This window comes from Chelonoidis abingdonii, chromosome 7, assembly GCF_003597395.2.
Source record: "Chelonoidis abingdonii isolate Lonesome George chromosome 7, CheloAbing_2.0, whole genome shotgun sequence".
Lineage (NCBI taxonomy): Eukaryota > Metazoa > Chordata > Testudines > Testudinidae > Chelonoidis > Chelonoidis abingdonii.
In genome coordinates this window covers 68,844,121-68,866,191 of record NC_133775.1, presented here as the reverse complement: position 1 = coordinate 68,866,191, position 22,071 = coordinate 68,844,121, and the positions used below count along the sequence as shown (strand labels likewise).

General features: G+C 56.2%; 1 protein-coding gene across 5 annotated transcripts in view; it reads right to left on the bottom strand.

Moving 5' to 3' along the window:
* The window catches only part of NOS1AP (nitric oxide synthase 1 adaptor protein), a 169,913-nt gene that overhangs the window by 25,981 nt on the left and 121,861 nt on the right, over window positions 1-22,071 (bottom strand). For 3 of the 5 annotated variants that reach the window (XM_032790954.2, XM_032790956.2, XM_075067992.1), the window contains 4 exons: window positions 16,920-17,083; window positions 11,598-11,765; window positions 9,098-9,263; window positions 7,660-7,809 (listed from right to left, as the gene is read on the bottom strand). In XM_032790954.2, coding sequence (XP_032646845.1) covers window positions 7,660-7,809; window positions 9,098-9,263; window positions 11,598-11,765; window positions 16,920-17,083 — 648 coding nt within the window. Of the gene's footprint in view, window positions 1-1,443; window positions 7,810-9,097; window positions 9,264-11,597; window positions 11,766-16,919; window positions 17,084-22,071 lie in introns of those variants that run through there. The other 2 variants (XM_032790959.2, XM_075067993.1) reach the window with 2 other exon arrangements.

Below are 22,071 nucleotides of genomic sequence, written 5' to 3'. Positions count from 1 at the left end.
TGGCTGCTGAGGCAGCAGCGTGACCCAGAGTCAGAGCGCCTCCGTGGCAGCTGGCAGCCCGGGGTTTCCCTGGGTCAGGGGACCCCTTGGGCTGCCGGCTGCCGTGGTAGCGCCCTGACCCAGGGGATACCCTGGGCTGCTGGCTGCCGCGGCGGTGCCCTGACCCAGGGGACACCTTGGGCTGCCGGCTGCCGCGGCAGCACCCTGACCAAGGGGACACCCTGGGCTGCTGGCTGCCGTGGCGGTGCCCTGACCCAGGGGGCTCCTGGGCTGCCGGCTGCCGCGGCGGCGCCCTGACCCAGGGGACACCCTGGGCTGCCGGCTGCTGCGGGTGCTCTAACCCTGGGTCAGGGGACACCTTGGGCTGCCGGCTGCCGCGGCAGTGCCCTGACCCTGTCCTAGCAGCAGGGCTGCTCAACCATTTTAAAAAAATTTGGGGGCGCTTTTTAGTGCCCCCAAATTTCGGCACTCTAGGCAACCACCTAGTTCACCTAAATGGTTGCACCAGCCCTGCTCACAGAGCTGGAAGGGACCCTGAAACAGGGCTGGCTCCAGGGTTTTTGCCGTCCCAAGCGGCAAAGAAGAGAAAAAAAAAAAAAAAAGAAGAAGCTGTGATTGCAACTGGTGTCTGCTCCACTGCCTTCTTTGGTGGCAGGTCCTTCCCTATGAGAGGGACTGAGGGACCTGCTGCTGAAGAGCCTGATATACTGCCCCAAGCACCTGCTTACTGAGCTGGTCCTGACCTGAAAAGTCACTGAGTCTGCCCCCCTGCCTTCAATAGCAAGACCAGGTACTGATTTTGCCCAAGGTCCCTACAGGACTGAACTCACAACCCTAGGTTCAGCAGGCTGATGCTCAAACCACCAAGCTATCCCTCCCACCTTGTGGGACTGTGGCTGGCCTGATGGGGCAGTGCCAATGCAGAGTGATACTCATAGCAAGCTATACTGAACCGAGCTCTCTATCAGCAAAGATGAGGACATCATGTTGGGATGCTGCCCGCTCTCCCCACACCATGCTGGCACGCTGCCTCTTGCCCCTCCCAAACAGGTTAGTGCCTGGTCAGCAGACTGGGCTCTTCATATCGCCAGTGGCTGAAGGCACTGGGTCAAGCCTGCTCTCTGCAGTGTCTCCTGTGAGACGTGCCTTTTGCTGTTCACTGGGGATACGTTTCACTGCCTGGAAAGCATAGGGGCTGGAACTACGGGTGCTACCATGCCCCCTGGCTTAAAGTGGTTTCCATCAGACACAGGGTTTACAGTTTGGTTCAACAGTTCTCAGCACCCCCATTACACACATTGCTCCAGCCCCCTCTGGAAAGCTCCATTCCCAAGCGGGATGGCTGCTGGGGTTTAACTGGTTTCCCTGCTTTGGGCCTCAAAGTTTGGGAGGTGGAAGGAGTGATCCAGAGACAGAGAGAGAAAGAAGAGACGACAGAAAGCCTTGAGAAATAGAAAGATTTATTTAGCAAAAGCCAATAGACAAACACCATCCAGGGGTTAAGTGCACTTACATTGACAGACTGGCTTCCCAGATTGAATACACAGTTAGTAACACAACAGTTGTAGGAAAGGAAAGGACAAAAAATAGATCTCTCTCTATCCCCAGCCAAGACCCACCACCACAGTGTGAGGCTGGAGAGCAGGTTCCTGGGCAGCGTGGAGTTGGGAGGAGGAGAATTTACAGCTGTACAGTTCCAGGGCCCAGGGCACAGCAAAAGGCTGGAAAGAGTTGCAGCCCAGCTCTGGGACACCTGTGAGATACATGCTGGGGCCTTCCAGCAATGACCCTTCACATTGCTTCACGCCACTGGCTACTGGCCTTTCAAAGATGGCCCCCAAGAGAAGGGGCTGCTCTCACAACCAGCAGCAGCCACCCTGTCCCTACCCCCATCCTGAGCGGGAGCAGACCAGAGTGATGAGAAAACAGTAGGTTGGAAGCAGGCCAAGTGAGCCAGCTGCCTGCCTGCCTGAAGGCACCTAGTCCCTGAGGGGGTGTCCCAGTGCCATGACTCCCAAGAGAAACTCCCGGGGCACAGGTCTCTCACTAGGACCCCTGCTCCCTTTGGGTTGGCTGTTCCCGCTCCTACTTGTGCTGTGCAGAGCAAGTCTGGGGCAAGGGGAGGAGAGGGGAACAGGACGGGTCCTGCCACGGGGAACAGGACTGGTCCTGCCACAAGCAACAAGGAGGGTGAGAGCCTCACAATAATGTCCTTCCTTCTTTCCTCCCCCTGCCCTGCTTTCTGCCCTTCCCTCATGTGTCAGCCAGCCAGACCCTGACTCCTGCCTATTGCATCTGGCCATGCTGCTCATTCTCCCACGTCCCTCCTCCCCTCATCCCTCGCTGCATTAACTCCCTCACATGCCAAGTCCCCTCTCCAGCACCTCCAAAGGTCCTAGGGAGTCACCTCAGCCCCCACCTCCTGCTGCCGTCCTTACCCTTATCCCCCTGCACTCTCATCTCTCTTTTCTTCCCTTTCCCAGCTGCATCCTGCCTCCCATTCTATCTCCTACCCCTGCATCAGGCCTAGACAGGCTGCTGATGTCCCCATCCCTTCCCACCTGAAATGCTGCCTGGCCAACCTCCCACCCCCTCTGCCAGTGCCCACCTGCCCCGTCCAGGCCTGCAGGGGACAGGTGCAAGCTCACCCCACCCATCAGGCCAGATCAGCCTCTTGCCCAGCAGCCCAACAGCCCAGCTGAGCTCTGAGTGGGACCACACCAGGCATTGCAGCTCCCTTGTCCCTCACAAGCCCATCTGGCCAGGAGGCCCTCCCCGCTGCCCTGCCTGTCTGAATGACAGCATCTGGCCCAATCCCAGCCCGGCGAGAGGAGGGGACATAGGTGAGGAGCAGTGGGAGCAGAGGGGGAAGAGAGAGGAAGAATCCGTTCCCCAGCCCCCATGTCCTCAGGGGAGCAGAGGGATTGTCAGTGCCTGTCTTGATTCCTGGTCCTGGTGCAGCGACCAACAGCCTCAGGAACAGACAGGGAGAGCCGCAGGCCCCATAGGAGTGACAAGCCTGGAAGGATGTCTCAGGCAGATGTCACCTTCCAAGCTGGGGCCCCAGGGCCGCCATCCTGCTGTGGGCACTCTGGCGGGACATCACTGGGACACGCTGTTGGTCAGCAGGGTCCCAACCCTGATTGGTGGAGACAGTGGTATGATATAAGAGCTTTTCATCAGGCTGCAGGAGGGGAGGAGGCAGGGAACAACTCCACCAGACATGTAGGGCTTTGTCAATAGGGTCTGTCAACCTGGCCCTAGCCTGGCCTGTCTCTTTAATGGCATCCTCCCTGGAGCTCTGGCTGGTTTCCTCCTGCATTAGGTTAGCTCAAACACTGAGCCTCCCAGCGTGTGATATGAAGCAAGGGGGCAGCTCACAGCACTGGGCATGGCAGCAGTGGGAGTGGAAGGGCACGACTGGAATTTCATGACCATCTGGATCTTATTTGGGCCCCTCACGCCCCAAAAGACTTCAGTGACCTGCATGTTCAAGTCATCATTCAAAATCAAAATAATGCACAGATACTGGGTAAACAAAAGCCAACCCCTAATCATTGTAATCAGGAAACTGGTTTTCAAAACACTTCCTCCAGCAAGTGAGCATTCCAAAAACCTCAGGGCCACATTCCCACAGGTTATTCCAAACTGCCCTCACAGTAGCTAAGAGCACATTTATTTGCATGCACACAAACTTCAATTGCTTGCAAGTGTATCTCCTTTCAGGTGCAAAAAACTGCACTTGCAAAGGCATCATTTTGCATAAACAAAAATCCACATTTGCAAGTGCATTTGTGTGCACAAACAGTTGTTAGCTCTCACAATCTGAGTTGTAACGCTCCAGCTCCTAGAATCATGTAATGGCACGAGAACCTCAGTTTTCCTTTACAAAAAAAAGCAAGTTTCTAGCCCTCGCAGTTGTGGAGAGAAGCCCGAAAACAGGATCCAAGTGCCCCCTACAGGCTCAGAAATCAGAAAGCAAAGAAAAAGAGCCCCTGGTATTTTTGAAAGCCAATCTGATGGTCTCTGCAGCCTGCATCCTGAGCTCTGAACGCGGGCAGCTGACCAGACTGCAGAAGCCTGCATGATTTATCACAGATTTTCACTGAGCACTTGGAAGCAGAATCTTTGGAGATTTTGGCCCCATCTGTCCTGGTGGTGATACGAGTCTAAAAAGCCAGTTAGATCTACTCCAATGAAGCCAGAACCACCCTCAGGAAACCTCATCGTGACTGGTGCCTTTCCTTAGGTCCTGGCTTCCACCTCTCAGTGCAGCTCTCACTGCTGGCTATAAGACACAGCATGTGTTGGGCACAGAGATGGGAAGAATGGCCCTTAGCCGAAGGCCCCTCCAGCTAACCAGCAGCTAGTGGCTGAGCTGATCGACAGTGTTATGGTGACGCATCAGTCCCCGGGAGCAGAGGGAAGTGTTCACAGCTGCCCTTGAGAGAGCTGTAAGTGAACCCGAAGTGCTGGTGACACGCTGTCCCGTGGCCTTGCCCTGGGATTGCAGGCTCTGGGTTTCGCACTGCACGCACGAGGTAACTCAGACAGAACAAGCACAGCTGATGTGGATGTCAAGCCTGGGCTTTCTGCAGAGGCAGCCAGGAGAGGAGGCCCAGCAGGCAATGCCTGGGGCCTAGTGTGAGTGAAGCAAGGCAAGGTGGGGCCAGGAGGGGCAAGGATGTAGCTTTGCTTCCCATCACTGTGCTGCTCTTCTGGAGCCCTGCTCTCCTGCTCTAGCCCATCACTGCTCTGAGCCCGGAGAATCTTCCCAGCCAGTCTAGGGTTCCTGTCCTGTCTCCATTCCACTCCTCAAGCCCTGGCCTCACTCCCCCACTCCACTGTTCCCTTCATGGCTAGCACCCCTGCACTCACTGTCCCCCCCCCCCCCCCCCCCGCTTTTCTGTGTCACTGCCACACACGCCTGGAACCCACCAGCTACTGCCCCGTGAACTAACCCCTAACGCTCCTGCAGACAGACCCAGGTCGCCTGCTCACTGCACTCTCCCTATTAGTGGCTCCAGAGAGAAGCTGCTCTCCAGCCAGCTCTGAACCCCGAAGGCTTGCAGAACTCCGGGGATGGTCAGGAGGCCCAGCGGGGAAGGTTGCACATGGCCCTGCCCTAGTGTCAGGGCTAATGGCATCACAGCGAATCGACAGGGTAGAGCTGAGAACAGGCAGGGACTGAAGGTAGCTCCAAGCCCCAGAAAGGGGTCAGGGGAAAGAGGGGGCGGTTAAACAATTTTAGATCAGTAAATACAGATCTGTGGGCAGGACATTGCCGGAGCCCCTCATCCAACCCATTTCCTTGCCTTTGGAGCCCTATTCTACTCTCTTTTGTCAATTTCCCATCTTTTCGGTCTGCCACCTCTTCAGCACATAGTCAGTGCAGCCATGACAGGGCCTGATCCTGTCTGGGGCCCTGTGTCCTGCAGCAAGACAATCCATCCTAACAAACTCACTCCCGTCTGCCTTCTGAGATCGCCAATCTTTACTGAGTCACCTACAGGCACTTTCAGCCTTCGCGCCCTCCAAGCAAAGCCTTTTCCCTGGGAATCTGCTCTGCCCCTCCATGGGGACAGCAAGCAAACACTCCCATGACAGCAAGGTCCAGCAGTACAGCCTTCTCTGCAGCCTGGAGAACTTACCAGACAGCTTGAGAGCAAACAGGAGGAAGTGGCGCCTATCTGTTAGGAAGTCAGAGCAGCCAATCTGCCCAAAATGTGAAGCAAAAGCCCTGGGACTTTGCCCCGCTAGGAGAGTGGGGGGTACACGCTACTGAAGAGTTCGGCTCTCTGAACTTGTGGAATTTCCTGACTTCATCATTGCATTAACATCAGCTTTGGTATTTCATTTCCCTGGATTTACTTAAGGAAAAAGAAAATACGAAGAGGCCAGTGCTGCTGCCGCCCTGCTCTCACTGCACACCCCTAGGGAGCTGGGGACAAGGAAAGAGCGTGCTGGCAGATGACACAATACGGAGGTTAGCCAAGACTAAGAAGGCCAGCAAGCCCTAGCTGAATGAGGAGAATGGCTGGAGTGACAGCAGGAGAAAGTGTCTCGACAAGCTCATGGTAATGCCTGATCTGTGATTCCTTCACACCGGGGGGCTGAAATGGACATGAATGGCTCAGGTTTGACCCGGGCATGACTGGAACAGTGAGTGTGCCAGCTTGTCACTCAGCAGTGTGCAGAACAGCTGCACAAGACTGGGCTACAGACCAACTCCAAAACCAGTGCCATGAAGAGCAAGGCTGGCACCTGCCTGGGAGACTTGGGTTCAATTCCCTGTGCTGCACTGACTTGGGCTCTGTGCCTCAGTGCCCCTCTGTTCAGCGGGCAATAGCCCTGCCTGGCTTCCCAGGGGGGTGTGGGCATGAATACAGTGCCAGCTGGGAGGTGCTCCATTGCCACCGGCTGCGTGGGGAGTTCAGAGAGCTAGGATCTGTTTTACAGGTATGGGGCATTCCCTGACTTGCAACAGTGAGGTCAGGTCTGGTTCCCCAGGAATCGAAGGAGGCTCAGAGGCAAGTGCCCACAATGCCAAGAGGCTCCAACTGAGGACGGCGAGTTTCAAGGACTGGGTGGCCTCTCACTGAAATCTATAGCTCGACTCCACTGGGAGCAGAATTACCTGTACGCTGAGCTCCTGTGACCATCCCCCTGACTCTGCTCTGTTTGGAGAGGGGATGAATAGGAGGGGACATGATAGGGCCATGTCAAAGAGTGAATGGGATAAGAATGCGGGTGGGAGCTGCGTCTCAGTGAGAACCAGGGGAGGTACACTAACGATGAAAGGCAATGAATCTAATGCTGATCAAGGGAAATTCTTCATTTTTACCCAGAATGGATAATGAGCCAGTGGAACTCCTTGCTACAGGATGTTACGGGGCCAACAGCTTGGTAGAATTCAGAAAAGGGTTACAGATTTTATGGCTAATGAAAATATCCCCAGTTCCATTACACAGGACAAAGCCATGCCACGGACGTACAGCCACACATCGCTGGCCATAGCCTATGGAGTCTGGTCAGAGCAGAAGCTGTGAGAGGCTGGCAGAGCCTTGGGGCAGCGCGGTGAGAGACCCGCAGATGTGACTGCACATCGAAGGAGGGCATGTGTCTGTGCCTGCTCCTGTGTGCTCTGTGGCTGTTCTGGGTGGGTGCTCAACCTCCTCTCTCTCTCTCTCACAGCAAGGCCAGAGCGTGCCCTTACAGTCCTGAGAGCCTGCTGGGATGGTGTGGGCTGCAGGAAGCCCAGCCCTGGCTTTGTCCTGCCACAGGGGCGGAGAGCGAGCTTTTACTACCTACCCAGGCCTAAAGCACTGAACTGAGCCCTGGCCTCCACCAGCTGCTTCCCTCCCCAGGACTATCTCCTCCCTGTCTCGGTCTGGAGACAGACACCCTCCTACACAGCAATCTCATCATCCAGGCTGTCCCCCGGGCCCTGCATGTGCCGCACGTTGAGCAGACGCAGTGGCTCCTCTTGGGCCCACGAGTCGCGCTCCTCGCTCTCGTCCGTGTTGGACTCGTACTCTGAGGCAATGCCCGACTCGCGGAATTTGATGAGCTCCAGGCTGCCCAGGAGCGGCTCCGACGGTGACACGGCGCCTGGGGGGAAGTGGAAGTACTCCAGCTTCACCAAGCAGTCATTCCTACCTATGGGGCTGCCCAGAGCATGGGCAGAGTCAGGGCCAGGGCCCAGCAGTGGCAGGTGGAGGTCCTCAGGCTTTGGGGTGGTGGGGTCACACAGCACTGGCAGCGCATTGCAGCGGTAGGTGATCTCCAGCAGACTGTCCTGGGAGCCTACTGGAAAAGAGGAGGGCAGTCGGAGCGGGGCTGGCCTAGAGCATCACTGACCCCCCCAGAGGCCGGCAGACAGCCACCAGGCACACAGGCCTGCTCTAGATCTCAACCCCTGGCCAAGAGCCCCATCGCCCACTCCGATTTTGGTGCTTTTCACATGGGGAGCTGAAGCCGATGGAGAGTGGAGGGGTAGGTGGGGATCTAGCTGAATGAACAGTAACAAAGAAAAGCATGGACAGCCCCCAAAGATACCCCTTCCCAGCCCCCACACCCACCATGCACACATACCCCACACCCCCAACATGTGTACACGGCCCTGTCCAATAACATTCAGCCCCCGCACGCTCACCACACACAAACACCCTCGCACACCCCCATCATGTGCACAAGGCCTTGCTCCAATAACACCCAGCCTCCGCATGCCCACCACACACACCCACCCCACTCCTGACATGTGCACAGAGCTCAGTTCCAATAACACCCAGCCCCCACATGCCCGCCGCACACAAACATCCTCACACACCCCCATCATGTGCACATGGCCCTGCTCCAATAACTCCCAGCCTCCACACTCCCACCATGCACAATCAGCCCCTGCACTGCTAACTTGTGCACATGGCCCTGTCTGAATAACACCCAGCCCCCACACTCCCACCACGCACAATCCGTCCCTGCACTGCTAACTTGTGCACATGGACCTGTCCCAATAACACCCAGCCTCTGCACCCATGTGCGCACACAGCTGCGCTTGCAGAGCTGAGGGAAGTACATGCAGGGAGTCTCCCTGCAGAGTGTCCATTATAAATTCTCTCTCCCTGGGCATCCTGGTGCTGGGACCAGGAGACATGGGGCGTCTCTTGTATGCCACAAACCCTGGGGTGCAAAGGGGCGGGGTTGTCTAGACACTGTGGGTCTCACCCCCCACCCCATAAGGAGATGTGGTCACTGCAGGCCTGAGTCAAGCAGTGAGTCGGGGCACTGACCCCTGGGAACCGGGCTGAGATGTGTGCATGGCATGCTCACCCTGGCCATGGGCTGTGCTCAGCCTGGGCTGCTGGGCATGGCTCTGTGGTGATCCCTCCCACTGGCGTTCATGGGAATCCCCTCTCCAGGAAGTGCTGGGGCCCATGGCACAGGCACACCATCAGAGCAAGGGAGAATGGGAAGGGATGAGTCGTCCCTTGTGCCCTAGTGGATCAGCACAGGGGCCAGCAGCAAGCACCTCCATGCTGTGCTCCTGGATCCCTGTGCTGGCGGGGGGCCGCAGCCAGGCTGGGGAATGAACTCTTACTGGTGTTGCTTCCTGAGAGCTTCAGCTCCAGCTCCTGCACCTGCCTGACCAGCAGCGAGATGTGCTGGAGCATGTCCTTGTTCTGCAGCAAGAGCTGGTGCACGCGTGCCTGGGCCTCCAGCCGAGCTGCTGCCTCTGCAGCCAGCTGGTCTTTCAGCAAGTGAACCTGCCGGACAGACACGGAGACATAGCGAGTGGGTGCGTGCCAGGCCAGGCTGCCTGCCCCGAGCCAGGGGTCCGAGCCCGGAGCTCCAGCCTGCTGCTAGAGTGAGATTCACGCACCCCACCCACTGCCCCAGCCTGCAGTGCCTCCAGTCAGACGTCCATTCCCTTAGCCACATGTTCTCTCAGCCAGGCACAGTGGTGGCTGTCTGCAGAGCGGGAGCTCAGGCCCAGCCCAGAGAGATACTCCCCTGGGAGCCATCCCCAGTGATGGGAGCTGCTGCCCTGGGCTGGGGACGTCGCCAGCTGCTCTGCTCTGGGGCAGCAAGCAGGAGAAGGAGGGAGAGATTTAAAGTGGTCTGTGGAAGTCCTGGACCCACAAAGCCCTTCCAGACTTTGCCCAGAGTGCTGCTAAGTCTGTCCCCCATTCCAGTCCCACAGGAACCTCGCGGCCACAGGGCAGCACGGGACAGGGGGCATGCTAGCATCTGTCCCCCGTCCACACTGCATCCAGCATGGAGCCCCTTCTTCACACTAAGGTGCCCACCCATGGGGCAGATCGGTCTGGCCCAAGCAGAGAGACACTCCCACAGAGGCTGTGCTGAGACTGGGCAGGGGAAGCAGGAGCACTGGCACCTGCTGGCAGTGATGGAACTGCAGTTCAAAGCTGCAGGCGCCAAGGCATACTGTCAGGAGCTGGAAGTTCCCAGTGGGACAGCTGCCAGTCCCCACATAAAGGGGCAGCCCCGTGGTTTTCAAAGGCAGTTTAGCTGCGTAGGTGAGGGCCAGGCTAGCTCATCTTGAGACAACTCTCCCTGCAACGCTAACCATGGCTCCCTGGAGCCTACAGTGAAACAAGGGTCTCTGGGTATGTCCACACCACAGTTAGGCACCAGCCCGAGTGTGGCTGGCCCCTGCCAGCTGACTGGGGCTTGATGCAGGGCTGTTAAATTTGCAGTGTAGATGCTGGGCTCCTGCATCCTCTCACCTCACAGGGTCCTAGAGCCCAGACTCCAGCCCAAGCCCAAATGCCTACACTGCAAACAGCCCCTTAGCCTGGTCCTGCGACCCATGTCATCTGGCATGGGCCGTCTGCGGGGTTTTAACTGCAGTGTAGATAGACCCAATGAGACCTGACACCTGGAGCTGATTTTCCCCCCGCAGCAGTGTGTCCTGACTTCTAGGTCCACGGCTGACCCTAAGCATCAGAGAATGTGGGTCCCTGCTCCAGAAGAGCTCTGCCTAGCCTAGCCCAGGCCACAGCAGTCTGGACAATTCCTCGCTGCATTTACATTCCTGCTGAGCTGCACAGCTCTGCATGAGGGTTGTAGCCAGGACCCTGTTCCCAGCTCAAGCGACAAGGGCAGTTCATACCCATGTTATTTCACTGGCCCACACACCACACAGAGCAAACAAACCCTCAGCGCTTGTCAGGTGTGAGACCTAGACAGTAGGATCAGTGCACTCTGCACACATTAGCCAGCCCCTGACTGTCAGTCCTAGTAGGCTGGCCGGGCCGAGCTAGGCTGTGTGCCCCTCTGGCCCCTGGGATGTGGCATCCCATCGTGTGCCTCCACACTGTGGGGCCAACAGTGCCAGGGGCTGTTGGTGCTGCCTGCCCCTGCCCATAGCACAGGGGATTGGCTTGCAGTGCAGTAAGGTTCCCGGAACGCTTTGGGGGAGTCACTGCAAGGGCCGGAGGCAGGGCATGTGGCTTGGGGAAGGATGTCTGTGGGTTCCCCAATGCCCCTGGCACAGTGCATATGGGGGGCAGCTCTACTCCTTCCTTCAGTCCCACAGCTCTTGCTGTCTCCCTGACTTCTCTTCCGAGCTGCCTCCCTTCAAACTGACCGGTCCCCTGGCCCAACTGGATCCGCCAGGTCCTCTCCCTCCCTCCGGGCTGTCCCTGATGAATTCCCTTCCCCAACTCGGGGTGACCTCGGGCTCTCTCCTCCTGTGATACCCGACTCCCACCCCTCAACCGTGGCTAAGATCAGACCTATCCTGTTGTCCAGGCCCACCCGCATCACCATAACCCAATGGCCACTTGTCCCTGCAGCCATTCAGAACACAGCTACCTTCCCTTCACCTCTGCCCGGTTTCAGACCCCTCCTCTGCCTGTTCCTCCCTTCCTGCATCAAGGCCGAGCTCCCTGGCTGTGCCTCCAGGGCTCTGCCACTTCTGGCTTATCCACCCATGTCTATTTCCACCCCACCCTTCCCTGCACACCAGCCTCTCACACAAACCCCTCCAAATGGCCCCCTGTGCATGCGCTGCTGCCTGCACAGCCCTGCTTGGCCCCGGCACACCGGGGCTCTAACAACCACACTGGCAGCACCTGGGCCACAGCCACTTGTGTCTGTTGGATCTGTTGCTGCAGAAGCTGCTGGAGAAGCTGCATTTGGTGATGAGTGGAGAGAGGGATCCCCAGGTCTGGCAGCTGGGAGGAGGAGGGGAGCAGCAGCTTGGGCGATGCAGTCAGGATACTCTCAGGGTGGAGGGAGCCCTGGAAAATATAGAGAAATGCAAAGTCTGATCCACTCTGCGTGCTGCCCCTCAGCATGCCACAGCCACTCCAATAACGCGCTCCTGACCAAGCTGAGACCCCTGCGGCTGGGCTGGTCGGTGCCTCATTCCCTGTACTCCCCCAGCCCCGTCTGTCTGTACCCATCTGTTTCTCTTGGCTGACCCTTCGATTGTCAGCTGTCTGGGCCGGGGACTGTAGCCCAGACCTGCACAGGTATATAGTGCCTAGCTCCCACATCAGTGCACACCAGCGAGACCTGCTGTGTGCGAGAACAGCGTTAATAGCTACTCACAGCACTGACCCTTAGCAGTCTAACCTGGGCGGCACAGCATAGGGAGGAAGTGACCAGCCCTCTGTGGAGAAAGAAGTGGTTCGGGACTATTTAGAAAAGCTGGACGAGCAGAAATCCATGGGGCCAGATGCGCTGCATCTGAGGGTGCTAAAGGAGTTGATGGATGTGATTGCAGAGCCATTGGCCATTATCTTTGAAAACTCATGGCGATCGGGGGAGGTGTCGGATGACTGGAAAAAGGCTAATGTAGCGCCCATCTTTAAAAAAGGGAAGGAGGAGAATCTGGGAAACTTCAGGCCACTCAGCCTCACCTCAGTCCCTGGAAAAATCATGGAGCAGGTCCTCAAGGAATCAATTCTGAAGCATGTAGAGGAGAGGAAAGTGATCAGGAACAGTCAGCATGGATTCACCAAGGGCAAGTCATGCCTGACTAACCTAATTGCCTTCTATGAGGAGATAACTGGCTCTGTGGATGAGGGGAAAGCAGTGGACGTGTTAGTCCTACGATTTTAGCAAGCTGATTTGATATGGTCCTCCCACACGTATTCTTGCCATCCCCCCACCCACACTACGCTGCCGCAACTTAAAGAATGGGCTGGAATGAATGACTGTAAGGTGGAAGAAAGCTGGCTAGATCGTCGGCTCAACGGGTAGTGGTCAATGCTCTATGTCTAGTTGCAGCCAGTATCACACTACAAGAAGGATGTGGAAAAACTGGTAAAGAGACCAGCAGAGGGCAACAAAAAATGATGGGGGCTGGAGCACATGACTTATGAGTTGAGGCTGAGGAACTGGGATCGTTTAGTCGTGCAGAAGAGAAAAGGGGGTTGATAGCTGCTTTCAACTACATGAAAGGGTTCCAAAGAAGATGGATCATAGACTGTTCTCAGTGTACCAGATAGATTGGAAGCAACGGAAGTAATGGCTCAAGGCAGTGGAAGAAGGTGTAGGTTGGATATTAGGAAAAACTTTTTCACTAGGAGGGTGGTGAAGCACTGGAATGGGTTACCTAGGGAGGCAGTAGAATCTCCTTCCTTAGAGATTTTTAAGGTCAGGCTTGAGAAAGCCCTGGCTGGGATGATTTAGTTGGGGACTGGTCCTGCTTTGAGCAGGGGGTTGGACTAGATGACCTCCTGAGGTCCCTTCCATCCCTGATATTCTATGAATCTATGATTCTATGATTCAGTCACACAGCTCTGCAGTTCCAAAGCATCACACAGTTGTAGGCTAATGCGTTGGAGCCAGAACAGCCGTAGGGAGCTTAGTCTCTAACCCATCACACTTCTGACTTCAGTGCAAGCTAGGAACCTAAGGAATTGACCTTCCTCGGCAGCAGCTCTGTCCTCCAGCTGAGCGCAGAGCAGCCCACTGGCCAGGCCAGCAGGAGACAGACACCCTGTAAGTTACAGATTGTGACACCTAGGTGCTTGCTCTCCCTGCTGCTGGGGCTGGCTCTGTGGCTCAGGCTGACTTTGTTCCAGCAGGTGCTCACAGCAGGATCCTTCTGCCCCCTGAACGGTCACTCGGCCCGGTGAGCTGCCCTGAGCACGATGCTCTCAGCCTGGGTCACCTGTGTGCACAGAGCCAGCAGCCGCCAACACATGCTCCCCAGCCAGAGTCAGAAGGGCAGCCCCAACCTCACTTGGAGTGGGTGGAGGTCAGAGATTTGCACCTTGGCTCACAGCCTTGCCCTAGCTGCCAGCAGCTGCCAGGGATGGGGGGCAGGAGGCAGCTCCCTGTGTGAACCCTCCTCAGCAACCCATTTCTTTGCCTTCAGGCTTGTGAGCCCTTGGATTCCCTGGGTTGGGTTTTCTGACTTTCTTCTGCAGCCCAGGAGGCCAGACACTTCCTCTTCTGAACAAATGGAAGCTGAGACTGTCACGTATTCATGGGCCTCCAGGAGCTGGGGCTTTACAAACACTCCAATTAGCGATAAAACGGCAAGAGCCGGCACCACTGGCAAGACACTCCCTGGGGGACTGGCTCCCAGACAGGACCTTGGTGTCTCACGGCGATGTGTAATGCCGACACACTCAGTTGTTGGTGGACGGGATCAAACATAGCTCTTTTAGCCAAGGCTGTAGCTAGCTCATCACTCTCTAGCTCAGTGGTTCTCAACCACGAGCACCCTTGGAGTACTCAGAGCTCTTCCAGGGGGTACATCAACTCATCTAGGCCAGTGTTCTCAACCTGGGGGGTTGCGGGATGGGTTTAGGGGGCTCACAAGTGCAGGGCTGGAGTTAGGGGTGGACACCACGCCACAGAGGGCCTTGTGATGCTGTTACGTGTTTCAGCACCAGGCAGCAGGGCTCAGGCTCCTGGGATACAGTAGTCTGGAAAGGTTGAGAACTGCTGCTCTAACTTGCTAGGTGCCACAAGAGTGGGACAGAGTGCCATACCACACAGGCCTGGATCACATAGGCAGCACCCTGGCTCTTCACACCAGCCGCACAGAAGCTCACTCTGCTGGCTATGTGACATGCTAGATCACACCATTCCTCTCTCCTCCGTCAGTTTGGGCAGCAGTGGGACTGCCCTGCCCTGCCCTGCCCTGGGTGGAACAGATGGCCCCCAGCCTCACAGGAGCCATATGGGTCCTACCTCCCCTGACCCTGTGGCACCCCACTAATGACACAGGTGTCAAGCCTCAATGCACGTGGCCGTACCCACAAGAGGCTCGTTGCTGGGAGCACTGGTGCGAAGGGGTCCACAGCCTCTGGTGCATTGGGAGAGTGGTTCTAAGCAGCACGGTGCGGTGGCCACAGGCTCCGCGTCCCCCCCCTCCCTCCCCGAGGGAAAGGGACAGCCAGGAATGACAGGAGGCCTCTGGCAGAGCCCAGCAGAGCTGCGTGCTCGTAAGCTGGGGATTCACACGGCTCTTTCCCTACCAGACAAACCACATAGCCAGCTGCGTGGCTCCGTCGGCGCAATGAGCACAGAGCCCATGCACCTGCACCCTGACTGTTCAGCTCTCACTCCCCAAGGGTGGCCATTCTAGGGGATGCAGGGCAGGCAGGAGCAATGGGACCGTCCTCTCATCAGTACCTCTCTGTGTGCCAGAGCACTACCAGCTGACAGGGAAGGACTTAGGCCCACTAGCTAGAGAAGGGGACTGGGAACCAGGATGTCTGGCTTCTATTCCCAGTACTGCTACCAACTTGTCACGTGAGCCACGGCCTGCTCCGTGCCTCGGTTTCCCCACACTCCAGTGGGTATTCACGTACCTTGGATGGGGTTTGTGTGACTGAATTAGGGCATGCTTGTACAGTGCTGTGTGATCTACGAGAAGAGGGACTAGGGGAGGGGAGAGGTTTATCATCCTGGGGAGCCCTAGTTCTCTGAACCCCCCTTGCAAGAATGTGCTCTGGCAAACTCTTCTCTTGCCATGGCACTCACTCAGTCCTGATGTGCCCTGGACGAGGACCTGGCCTCCACTTTGAGTGGGACAAGTGTGCAGCACCACAGCCTAGACGGGTTAGCAGCACGGCTGCCCACTCACAGGGACGGCTCTGGGATGCTCGGAGTCTCTACACGGCGAGCGGAAAGCCAAGGCCCTAGGCTGCACCAGGGACCCACCAGAGGGCTGGCTGTGGCCTGGTCTCTGAAGCACATGCAGAACTCCTGGGTAAATGGCAGCTCTGCTTTGCTGGCCTCTGACAATGCCCAAATGTGCTGGGTTAATGCACCAGGTGATCCTCTCCTGCCTGCAGCTGTGCACTGCCTGCACGGGCTGTGTGGTCAGGCAGAGGGAGACGCAGCTCCACTCCTGCCACTTTTGCTGGGAAAATAACATTGCTGTGTTCCCAGGACATGTCACTGCCAACGGGAGTGAGGGGGCAACGCAGGAACTAGTTTGTGTCTGGACCACAGCAATGCAGGACACAGGGGAGAGGCTCAGCGCTGGGAGCTCCGGGGGAGAATAGAATGAGGGGGAGCCAGTGACTATGAGCTTCTTTTATTGTCGGGGTGCTAACTGAGGGAGGAGGGTTGGAGAGATGGGATCAAGGAATGGCCACTGCCCCTAACAGTGAGTAATGGAGCATGACAGCTGGACTCCCATCCTGTGCTGCCCCTGCCCAGCACACCCTGCAGCAGGAGCCGGGCACTGCCACCCTCAGGGACCAGAGCTGGGTCTGCCATCTGCAGAGCCACAGCCTGTGTCCTCAGGGCTCAGCATCTCCCACGGGTTTCAGGGCTCTGTGCTGACTGGCAATGGGGAAAGGTGTGTGTCTGGGGCTTAGGTTTCCTCTCTCGGTGTGGGGCACACACACTAGCTCTTAAACTGGGAGTACACAGAGGGGAGTGAACCTGGCCTCCTCCAGGGCCCCAGCAAAGGCAATTCACCCTGGTCTGTGGGGCAGCTCATGGAAGAGGCATTTCCTATGTTTTGGGGTCTGGCTAGCCTCTTGGCTCCCCTTGTTAATGCCCTGACAGAGTGAGGGGGATGCCAGCTGCCACCACAAGGACACGTGCTGTTATACCAGCTTCAAGGTCACGCTGTGGCCCCCCCATCTGATCACCCCACAGAGCTGCCACAGGCTGTTCCAGCCTCATATCTAGACATGAGCTCCCTCCCTACCCCACTGGAGGGGAGCGTGAAACCCAAAGGTCCCTCTGACCTGGGGTGGAGGGGCAGTGACCCCATGTGAGCCACACAGGGAGTGTGTGGAGCTCTGAGGCTGCTGTGGGGAGAGAGCAGGGCACCCCCAGGCACAGACCCACATCCTGCCCCCAATGCCACAGAACAATGCTGCTTGGATATACTCTTGGGAAGCCACGCTATCTGTGGGGACCCTGGGCCTGTAATGGGACACAGCTGCTTTTGGCTGGGGTCGGCGTACCTTGGTGTCCAGAGAGTGCCCCGAGTCCTTCCCCACGGCGTCGAGGTCTGTCACCCCCCGGCTGAACTCCAGGGTGCTGCTCCCGGGTGGAGGGAGCTCCACTGCGTCGATATCCGTCTCCTCTGTGGGGACAGCTGCCTTCTCAGCTCTGGCTGGGTGGCAGGCTGGGAAGAGGCAGCAACGGCATGGTCAGAGGTGAGATGGGACAATGGCAACTCTGGCCCAGTCCAGCTCCCCGGGGCTGAGAGAATGTGGGCTTGGCTAGCAAACAAGGCCCATTCCTCCTTGTGGGGGAAGCACCTGCACACCTGCCATGGGTCACACATCCCTAGCTGGCAGCCCTGGCTGATGCCCCCTATGGGGCTGAAGCCTTGAGCCCCACCTCTCTGCTGGGCAGAAGTCAGAGGCGACAGATGGGGGGTCATGTGGGGTCACATCCCCCCCTCAATTTTTGCCAGGATTTGCTAGCCCCACTCAGTCACATGGTGCTGCTGGGTCCCCTCCCTGCATGGCAGCTGCTGGAGCTCACAACCGGGGGCTGTGACTTAGGGAGAGACAGCGCCTAAGAGCTCGGAGCTGCAGGGAGAACTGCTGCTTTTGCTGGGGCCTCTCTATGTGGAGCTACCACCTGGGAGCTGCAGGGTGGGGCTGCTGAGGGTAAGAGGGAGGGTGTGCCTGGAGCGACTGATTCAAGCTGTTGAGTGGAGGCCTCACCTTTAAATTGCCACCCTCCACTCTCAGCAGGTACCAGACACCTCTGGCAGAAGCTCGTAGCCCCATCATCCCGCTGCAGGACAGAATCTCCAAGGCTCCTCTCCCCCCAGTCTGGTAGGAGGGGAATGGGGGGCTCTGCAAGCCACAATTTAACGGTAAAAGAGCCAGATGTGGCTCATGAACTGTGGTTTGGCCACCCCTGGCATATAGCATGTAATCCACTGGATACCTTCCCACAAGCCTGTAGGGCCTCCGGACTGCCCCTACCACTCCAGTGAGACCCCTGCCTTCTGCACGGTAGAGGGAGCACTGGGGCAGTGTTGCCTAAATTCCCAACCAGCTCCGTGGGGTTCAGTGCTGATAATGCCATGGTGCCACAGTCTTGCTGTTATCTGATGCTCAGTTCCAGTCATTCATGCTGGCCCACAGTATCCTGTTTTCAGTGTTTGCTGTGACATGGCATAAGTGCTCTGAGAAGGTGCCTGCAGGGACTGGGGCTTGGGCAGTCAGACCTAGTGGATAGAGTCAGGGGCCTGGAACCGGAGTCAGAGTTAGGTGCCAAGCCAGGGGTCAGAGCCAGAGACAGTCAGGTGCAAGCCAGGGGTCAAAGTTGGAGTCAGCATCAGGGGTAGGGCATAAGAGCAGGGACCAGGAGTGAGACAGGAACTGGGCAGAGGTGGGGGTCTGGGATAAGGAAGGCAGAGGGTAGGAACAGATTGGAAGGCAAGGCTCAGGGCAGTAGGCAGGGGACAGTGGAGCAGCAGTCAGACAGGGATCGACCAAGCTGCTCAGACAACTTTCTGTTTCTGGTTTAAGTGGGGCGTCCCAGCCAATTGGTGGGACAGAAGTCTCCCCCAATCTGGAGCTTTGTGGGGCCCTTTGTGAAGCAGAGCTTTGCTGGCCCACTTCTGCAATTATTCAGGTGAGCTGCTGGGTGGTGATCATGGTCTGAGCCCTGCCTGGGGACCCTCAGGTCTAGGTTCAAGGCCCAGGATCACTCACATCAGCCCCTCTCCTCAGAAGTAGGGGCTGGGTTTTCCAGGCTGGTTTTTGTGGAAGGGGTTTACCAGGTCAGGAGGATGGACATTCTTCGCCAGGTCCCAGAAGCGCTCTTTGGGGCTGTAGCCTTCCCAAGCCATAAGATGCCAGAGTCTGATTCTGGCATCAAGGATCTCATGGAGAATATACTCATCATGGACATATACTGGTGTGGGGTGATGGTTGGGAGTGGAGAGGGAATGGGTCCTGAATGTGGGGCTTCAGGAGTGATGTATGGAAAACTGGGTGTATTTGGAGAGAATGGGGCAAGTTGAGTACAAAGATGACTGGGGCGAATGTGGTAGGAGCCAAAGGGCTGGTAGTCCAAGTTATGAGATGGCCTGTTTGTGTGTATGTTTTTTGTTGAGAGCCATAGCTTCTGGCCTAGCAAAGGGGCAGGCCTCTCCTGTCATTGACAGTCCACATGTTGTTTCTTTCTTCTAGGTGTCCTCTAGGGGAATTTTTAGGTCATCTTGGGTTTGACATATATTGTGTCTAGTCCAGGGCTGCTGGGCTGTGGGAAGTTGTGGTTAGCTCTAGGTAAAACCAAGGATGGAACCCATAGTTTAAAAAAAAATAAAAGGCTTTGCACTGTAGAAGCATGTTCTGCATTACTGTACATGAACACTTCCTGAGGTAGCAGCAAGAACCCTTTGTTCTGGTGGAAGTTTATGTAGTGTCAAAGATACTGCTCCAGAATCTGGTTGGTTCTCTCCGCTGGACCATTTGTCTGAGGGTGGTAGGTGGAAGAGAGGCAGGAGTAGATGCCCCAAATCCAGAGAGCGTCTCACATAAAATAGGAGATAAATCACACATCGTGCTCAGAGACCATGTGCAGTGGGAGGCCATGGAGGCAAACAACTTGGTCCACACAGACCTGGGCAGTTTCCTGTGAGAAGTTTAGGCCAGTGCTGGCGTGAATGTGCCATCTTTGTGAGGCGGCCCACTACTGTCAGAGTGGTAAAAAAACCACCGGACTCAGGTAGTTCTACTAGCAAATCTAAGGCAATTACTGTCCAGGGGCCAGGAGAGTCTCAAGGGGCTGCAGGAGTTCAAGGGTTCCCATGGGTTTATCATGCAGTGCCTTGTAGTGGGTACATACATTGCAACACAGACCTGCATATGAGGCCACCAGAAGATATGAGAGACAAGGCGCTGAGTTTTAAAACAGCCAAAATGTCCAGCTGGGGCGTGAGGGTGTCATGGCATACTGGTCGGGCTGTGTCACGGAGTCCCCGAGCGATGCTCTAGAACTGCTCCCCACAAAGCCAGTCAGGACTTTGAGGAGCCTCCTCTCCCTCGGAGCAGACTGTCTTCAGGGCAAGAAGCTCACATGGCTTCACCTCCTGGGTCTCTCCTAGGAGCATTCAGCATATGCCCCTCCATGCGCTTCTCACAGCAAGTCCACCCAGGCGGGGTCCTGGGGAAGCCACCGGGTCCTGCACCCCCACCTTGCAGTTAGACGTGACTCTTAGCCAGCCAGTAAAATAGAGGTTTATTTAGATGACAGGAACACAGTCCAAAACAGGTCTTGTCGGTACAGACAACAGACCCCCTTTAGTTAGGTCCATCTGAGGCCCCAGGGAGGCCCCAGTCCTGTTGAGAGGCCTGAGCCCCATCGGGCCTCCCCTCCATTTTCCAGCCAGCTTCCAAAACTGTCAAACCCCCTCCAGCCCCTCATCCCTGGATTGTCTCTTTCCCGGGCCATGAGGTCACCTGATCTCTTTGTTTTCCCACACCTTTAGCATCCCCCTGAAAGCGGGGAAGGGCCCAGACCATTAGTTGCCAGATGACAGAGGGTCAGCAATAACTGAGGCACCCACACAGTATTCAGAGGAAACATTAAAAACAGTCCCACTTCGTCACAGGCTGTAATCCTTGGAGGCCTAGGGAGAACCTATATATGCTCATTCAGTAGGTTACCCTGTCTTGGACATCGTGCGGGTCCTTACTTATAGCTTTCTGCTTGACTGGAGGGATGCTCTGGGTGAAAGTTGATCATATGAGGGTGAGCAGATCTTGGTGGGGAGCCGTGCCCAGAAAGTTCTGAGGCTTGAGGATGGAGGAGGTTTTGGAGTTCAAGTCTTTAAGATCAGCTTTCCTTCTGGGACAAAGTGTCAGCCTTGCTAGTTTGAGTTCCTGGATGACAGGAGATTGCAAAATCAAAGTGCAAAAAGAATAAGGCCCACCGAAGTTGTTGTTGGTTGGAGGCCTTGGCCCAATGCAGATATGTGAGGTCCTTATGATCGGTGTACACCTGGACAGACTACTGGGCATTTGCTAGATAGTGGTGCCACTCTGTAAAGGCCATTTTAATTGCCAGGAGTTCTTTATCTAAAATTTTGAGACGTGTGGGTGCAGCAATTGTTGAGGATTGTGCCTTTGGGGTAGAACCGCTCTGATCGCCAGGTTGGAAGCTCTTGCCTTGATGATGAAGTCTTATGTGGTGTCGGGATGGACCACTTTGGGAGTGGTGGTAAACGCAAGTTTTAATTGCTTGAAGGCTTGCTGGGCCTTCGGAGACCACAGGAAACTGGTGTTTTTGAGGAGCAAGGCAGTGAGAGGGGTGATCTGCTCCAAGAACTTTGGGATGAACGGATGATAGACGTTTGTGAACCTAGGAAAGGCTGTAGTTCATGAACGTTCCATGGTGCTCCCCCATTCGAGGACTGCCTTTATCTTGTGTGGGTCTATTTCAGTACCCGTGGGAGACAGGAAGACCCTAGGAATTCTATGGAGGACTGATCAAAGGCACATTTTTCTAGCTTTATACAGAGACCAGACATGCGTGCTGTGTTGTTTGGCACTGTCTGAAAAGATCAGTATGTCACCACGTATTGGCCCACAATGTTCCAGAGCACATCATTAATAAATGCTGAAACATCGCAAGCATTTGTCAAACCAAAGGGTATCATGAGATATTCAAAGTGCCCATAATGTGTTCGAATGGAGGGTTTCCATTCGTCCCCAGCTCTAACTTGTACTAGGTTGTGCGCCCCCTGGAGGGCTAGCTTTGAGTGTACCCAGGTGGTGCTCATGTGGTCCATTAGCTTGGGGATTGGTGGTAACGGGTATCGGTTTCTAATGGTGACCTGATTCAGGGCCTGATAGTCCACACATAGTCTGAGGCTTCCAACCTTCTTTTTTAATGACAAAAAGGACTGGGGCTCCGGCAGGCAAAGTGGATTTAGGAATAAAGTCCTTGGCTAGCTGGAGCAGAGGGTGGCCAGTTCTGGATCTGACATGGTGTCCATACACCTGAATGTCTGCCCCTGGTTGCAGCTCAACTGGGCAGCCATAGTCCCTGTGTGGGGCAAGGTGTATGCAGGCGGTTTGATGACATCTTTGCAGTCGCTGTATTTGGATGGAAGTCGAGGACTGGAATCAGTGGGTGGCTCTG